The 6708-nt window shown below is 47.9% G+C and overlaps 1 protein-coding gene across 1 annotated transcript; it reads right to left on the reverse strand.

Moving 5' to 3' along the window:
* Positions 1–2440: 2440 nt before the first annotated feature.
* On the reverse strand, positions 2441–5896 carry LOC123751211 (uncharacterized). The gene is made up of 2 exons (XM_045733311.2): positions 5785–5896; positions 2441–3456 (listed from the first exon to the last, which is right to left on the reverse strand). The coding sequence occupies exons 1-2, from the start codon at positions 5894–5896 to the stop codon at positions 2441–2443; spliced, it is 1128 nt and encodes a 375-aa protein (XP_045589267.2).
* Positions 5897–6708: the final 812 nt, after the last annotated feature.

Below are 6708 nucleotides of genomic sequence, written 5' to 3' on the forward strand. Positions count from 1 at the left end.
GAGTAGGCTGGCCGTTTTTCTGGTTTTATAGTAAATCGTCAGTTGTATCCTCTGATTTTTGTCTGTAGGGATAACGTTTCTATTAACAATATCTTTCAGGACCCTTTCCTCCGTTTTATGAGCTGTGGAAAAGAAGTTCCTGTAAAATAGTCTAATAGGGGGTATAGGTGTTGTGTTAGTTGTCTCTTCAGAGGTTGCATGGCTTTTCACTTTCCTTCTTATGATGTCTTCGATGAAACCATTGGAGAAGCCGTTATTGACTAGGACCTGCCTTACCCTACAGAGTTCTTCGTCGACTTGCTTCCATTCTGAGCTGTGGCTGAGAGCACGGTCGACGTATGCGTTAACAACACTCCTCTTGTACCTGTCAGGGCAGTCGCTGTTGGCATTTAGGCACATTCCTATGTTTGTTTCCTTAGTGCAGACTGCAGTGTGGAAACCTCCGCCCTTTTCCATGACTGTTACATCTAGAAAAGGCAGCTTCCCATCCTTTTCCGTCTCGTAAGTGAAACGCAGCACGGAACTCTGCTCAAATGCCTCCTTCAGCCTCCTTCAGTAGCTGAAGGAGGCATTTGAGCAGAGTTCCGTGCTGCGTTTCACTTACGAGACGGAAAAGGATGGGAAGCTGCCTTTTCTAGATGTAACAGTCATGGAAAAGGGCGGAGGTTTCCACACTGCAGTCTACACTAAGGAAACAAACATAGGAATGTGCCTAAATGCCAACAGCGACTGGCCTGACAGGTACAAGAGGAGTGTTGTTAACGCATACGTCGACCGTGCTCTCAGCCACAGCTCAGAATGGAAGCAAGTCGACGAAGAACTCTGTAGGGTAAGGCAGGTCCTAGTCAATAACGGCTTCTCCAATGGTTTCATCGAAGACATCATAAGAAGGAAAGTGAAAAGCCATGCAACCTCTGAAGAGACAACTAACACAACACTTATACCCCCTATTAGATTATTTTACAGGAACTTCTTTTCCACAGCTCATAAAACGGAGGAAAGGGTCCTGAAAGATATTGTTAATAGAAACGTTATCCCTACAGACAAAAATCAGAGGATACAACTGACGATTTACTATAAAACCAGAAAAACGGCCAGCCTACTCATGAGAAACTCTCCAGACACAAAACAGAACGCTTTAAAAGAGACTAACGTCGTCTATGCCTTCAAATGCCCACTTGGGGACTGTAAGCTCCCAAAAACCCAGTATATAGGCAAGACAACAACATCTCTTTCTAGGCGTTTAACGATGCATAAGCAACAGGGCTCCATTAAGGAACATATAATCTCTTCCCATAACCAAACCATCGCCAGAGAAATCCTAGTAAACAACACAGAAATCATCGATAGATACAGCGATAGCAGGCGGCTTGACGTTTGCGAGGCACTACACATCAAGAAGTCAACACCAGCAATCAACAGCCAATTATTGCACAACTATATTCTACCCACCTCAAGACTCCGCTCCAATATAGAAGCATCAAGAAATATGGACCAATAGGCTTTCTACAAACACTTCTATTCAATACCCATTGTTTCTGTTCTGTCTTGTGTTGATACTTTTAATACCCTATTAATATCCCCTCTTGTTCTGTCTTGTGTTAATGCCACATCACCCCTCCCACCTCACTCAAATGTAGATATAAAATCAGAGATACGTAAGTTCTAATCAGTTGTATATTTGTGAAGTCTTTGAAAATGTAATAAGTTTTACGAAACGCGCCCGTGTCGCGTCAGACTAGAAATAAAAATGAATTTTGGAGAAGTGATTTTTTATTTACCTCCAACAGTGAAGCGTAATGTACGAAAGATTGAGAAAATTCGTGTTAGAATTATTAATCTTACTTTTTCGGTCATATTTAATAATATATGTCTACAGGAAAGACTACTACCAAAATATACTAATATATATATATATATATATATATATATATATATATATATATATATATATATATATATATATATATATATATATATATATATGTAATACGCACTTTAGAGTGGTGTATAATTATTATTAACATCATTATAGGCAACATATACAATTAGTCCTAATCTGAGTAATTCAATTAGGTCTAATTACTATGAGTTGCTCTTCATCTTCACCGCCACACACAGGCCGGACGATCACACACACACGACCCTTAAGTGTAAATTGCAGACTGAAGCCCACATAGACTTCACGAGTTTACAGTCTCGTGAGATCGAGATCTCATGAACTCCCTGTTTACATACACCTCAGAGTGACGTAGGTAAACAAAGCCTGATCAAGCAACGCCAATGACGCCAAACCAAAATGCGGCCAAAATACGTCGTGTATGCAGAAATCTTTGCCCATTAAAACTTGATAATGAAGTCTTAGATGGAGTTTGCTATTTTTTTCCCCCTTTCCGGAGCTCGACCTCAATTAAATTGAAATGGAATTATTAACAAAAATTCACAACTGTACCAGAAATGTTCCACGACTGTTTGTGATAAACATTGGTGCTGAGGGTTGGCTGGGAGCATGGTGCTGGGGGTTGGCTGGAGCATGATGCTGGGGGTTGGCTGGGAGCATGGTGCTGGGGGTTGGCTGGGAGCATGGTGCTGGGGGTTGGCTGGAGCATGATGCTGGGGGTTGGCTGGGAGCATGGTGCTGGGGTTGGCTGGAGCGTGGTGCTGGGGTTGGCAGGAGCATGGTGCTGGGGGTTGGCAGGAGCATGGTGCTGGGGTTGGCTGGAGCATGGTGCTGGGGGTTGGCAGGAGCATGGTGCTGGGGTTGGCTGGAGCATGGTGCTGTGGTTGGCTGGAGCATGGTGCTGGGGTTGGCAGGAGCATGGCGCTGGGGGTTGGCTGGAGCATGGGGCTGGGGGTTGGCAGAAGCATGGTGCTGGGGTTGGCAGGAGCATGGTGCTGGGGGTTGGCTGGAGCATGGTGCTGGGGGTTGGCTGGAGCATGGTGCTGGGGGTTGGCTGGAGCATGGGGCTGGGGTTGGCAGGAGCATGGGGCTGGGGTTGGCTGGAGCATGGTGCTGGGGGTTGGCTGGAGCATGGTGCTGGGGGTTGGCTGGAGCATGGGGCTGGGGGTTGGCTGGAGTATGGTGCTGGGGGTTGGCTGGAGCATGGTGCTGGGGGTTGGCTGGAGCATGGTGCTGGGGGTTGACTGGATCATGGTGCTGGGGGTTGGCTGGAGCATGGGGCTGGGGGTTGGCTGGAGCATGGGGCTGGGGGTTGGCTGGAGTATGGTGCTGGGGGTTGGCTGGAGCATGGTGCTGGGGGTTGGCTGGAGCATGGTGCTGGGGGTTGGCTGGAGTATGGTGCTGGGGGTTGGCTGGAGCATGGTGCTGGGGGTTGGCTGGAGCATGGTGCTGGGGGTTGGCTGGATCATGGTGCTGGGGGTTGGCTGGATCATGGTGCTGGGGGTTGGCTGGAGCATGGGGCTGGGGGTTGGCTGGATCATGGTGCTGGGGGTTGGCTGGAGCATGGGGCTGGGGTTACCATGAAGCTGGTGTCATGAAGCTGGTGTCATGAAGCTGGTGTCATGAAGCTGGTGTCATGAGGCTGGTGTCATGAAGCTGGTGTCATGAAGCTGGTGTCATGAAGCTGGTGTCATGAAGCTGGTGTCATGAAGCTGGTGTCATGAAGCTGGTGTCATGAAGCTGGTGTCATGAAGCTGGTGTCATGAGGCAGGTGTCATGAGGCAGGTGTCATGAAGCTGGTGTCATGAAGCTGGTGTCATGAAGCTGGTGTCATGAGGCAGGTGTCATGTGGCAGGTGTCATGAGGCAGGTGTCATGAGGCTGGTGTCATGAGGCAGGTGTCATGAGGCAGGTGTCATGAGGCAGGTGTCATGAAGCTGGTGTCATGAGGCAGGTGTCATGAGGCAGGTGTCATGAGGCTGGTGTCATGAGGCAGGTGTCATGTGGCAGGTGTCATGAGGCAGGTGTCATGAGGCTGGTGTCATGAGGCAGGTGTCATGAGGCAGGTGTCATGAGGCAGGTGTCATGAGGCAGGTGTCATGAGGCAGGTGTCATGAGGCAGGTGTCATGAGGCAGGTGTCATGAGGCTGGTGTCATGAGGCAGGTGTCATGAGGCAGGTGTCATGAGGCAGGTGTCATGAGGCTGGTGTCATGAGGCAGGTGTCATGAGGCAGGTGTCATGAGGCAGGTGTCATGAGGCTGGTGTCATGAGGCTGGTGCCATGAGGCAGGTGTCATGAGGCAGGTGTCATGAGGCAGGTGTCATGAGGCAGGTGTCATGAGGCAGGTGTCATGAGGCTGGTGTCATGAGGCAGGTGTCATGAGGCAGGTGTCATGAGGCTGGTGTCATGAGGCAGGTGTCATGAGGCAGGTGTCATGAGGCAGGTGTCATGAAGCTGGTGTCATGAAGCTGGTGCCATGAGGCAGGTGTCATGAGGCAGGTGTCATGAGGCAGGTGTCATGAGGCAGGTGTCATGAGGCAGGTGTCATGAGGCTGGTGTCATGAGGCAGGTGTCATGAGGCAGGTGTCATGAGGCAGGTGTCATGAGGCAGGTGTCATGAGGCAGGTGTCATGAGGCAGGTGTCATGAGGCAGGTGTCATGAGGCAGGTGTCATGAGGCAGGAGATGACTCACACAGGTGGCCAAGATGCTCCAGGAAGCACATACAAAAATAAAATAATATCCCCTCAGCCTTCGTGTGGTCCGCCGGTGGAAGGAGCTTACAGGTGTGAAATATTAAAATATATAATAGTTTTCTATTGACCTTGAGGAAAGGACAGGACTTGAGAAAGCTTCCGGTGCCGTGGGAGCGACTGTTTTATGCTGCTATTGGTAAAGTAGGGCGATGATAAAATATTTGTTAGTTCTCCCTCAGATTATTGAATATTTCATATTACTAAAATCATTTTTATTTAATGTTTAGTGTTAAAATATATATAACTAGGTATAGCTGGCAGGCCGGGCCAAAATCAGTCGTGTTTTGTGTATGTGACAATGGCACGTTGTTCCGTCTTGAATTCTGGCCACACTGACCAGCCTATGTCAGTCCCATATATCAGACCATTCACCCTGCAAATTGAGTGTGGCTATCCTCCATCCTTGGAAAGACAGACATTCTCATAGCTGTAGATATATGCACGCTAAATGGGATATCGAGTGTGGTCGGGTCGACCCCACTCAATATCTTTGTGTATCTCTGACAGACATTCTAATTTATATAGATATATGTATACAAACTAGTTGGAGTACCTGGTAGTGCCTGGGGACGCTGCCTGAACATGTTTGGTACATGTGATTGCTTAAGTGACTGAATATGCTCCTCAGGAGGATGTGTGCGGAGGGTGAGGCGGTAGTATAGAGGCAGAGGACTCGAGGTGTTGATGTCATGAACCTATCTTGGCTTATTGTGGAAAATAAATGAGTTCCAAAGGTTGTCATAGCCGGGGGAAAGGGTTGTAGAGATAAGCTCCCACAGCCTGTAAAGTGCCCCTGATGACGTGCGTCTCAAATAGCCTCTGACAACCAAGTCCAGCTCCTGGCCTGCACGTGTGGCCTAGCCTCCATAGGTCCGGCGGAAATGCTTCTACCAACAGGAGAAGGGGCGAAGGCGTGCCTCTGGCGCCATAAAACCAGATGCTTCGGGCAGATGGGACTCGTTAGCCTGGGAAGGCAGCTCATCTAGGGGAAGGAAAACCCCCGAATTCAAACGTCCTCTGTCTTGCGGCTAAACCTACTCATGAGGAATGACTTCGGGAGTCAACCCTGAGGAAAAATCCGGTCTTAGTCCCTAAGACAGTTTGCAGCTGTTTACAGCTCCATTCTGACAACTCCTGCGACGACACTGGCGCCAAGCGTATCGGCGTCTGCCCTTCCCTTGGACCACATCGGTGGCGTGAAGGCCGTGGATCTGCTGCATGGGCAACAGCTGGTCCTCCATAATTACTGCCCAGGCCTGTGCCCTGGAGAGGACATTATTTTTTTTTTACTTCACAACCGCAGCAGACGTTGTATCCAGCTAGACACACAGGGCACAACTCCATAACCCCACGGGATTGACGGGTGTCTACTGCATGATAGGTAGAGTTCTTTTGACAATTCTGCAGACATCAGTGGGTAATGTTCAATTGCTATTAGGCTCATGGGCTTCCTTATGGCACTGTGCCACACTGCATTCAGCGTGTGTTGTATGCAAGCTAATTTGAACAAGTTCATGAGGTGGTTCTGCTTGGTAATCTTATGATGATGCAGAGAAATAAGTGATTAACACAGAGATTAATTATATTGGCGAGTAAAAAAAATGTGTATGTGGCTCCTAGTATGGTGAGAATGGTGTTAGTCGTGCACCTCTTCCCGTCACCCTTCACTATCCCCCTTACACAATCACCATCACTCTTCACTATCCCCCCCCCCTACACCATCACCATAACCCTTCCCTTACATTAATTTCACTTGGTAATTTGCTCAGTAGTTTCCTGGGGTTGCTCAATTAATCACAAACACCTCGTTAAGCTGTTAAGCCTTAGTTAACAATTACGAAAAACATTTGTTACAATTAAAAAACTTTTTTTGTTCAAAATTAATTACCCTCGCTTTCTCTCTTTTCTTTTTCTCCATCTTTAACTTTCTCTTTTTTCTCGTTCTTTTTTATCTCTCTCTTTCTCTTTCGTTTTTTCGCTCGTTCTCGCCATATATAAATAGCACTTCATGATAACTAGAAAATGACAGATAATTCACCATGATGTAATCTTT

Source organism: Procambarus clarkii, chromosome 23 (genome assembly GCF_040958095.1).
Source record: "Procambarus clarkii isolate CNS0578487 chromosome 23, FALCON_Pclarkii_2.0, whole genome shotgun sequence".
Classification (NCBI taxonomy): Eukaryota; Metazoa; Arthropoda; class Malacostraca; order Decapoda; family Cambaridae; genus Procambarus; species Procambarus clarkii.

Coding starts and splice junctions, on each gene's coding strand:
- LOC123751211 (XM_045733311.2), bottom strand. CDS start 5,896: ATGGAGGACCAGCTGTTGCCCATGCAGCAGATCCACGGCCTTCACGCC. Junction 3,457..5,784: donor CCAGTGTCGTCGCAGGAGTT/GTCAGAATGGAG, acceptor CCCATGCTCCAG/CCAACCCCCAGCACCATGAT.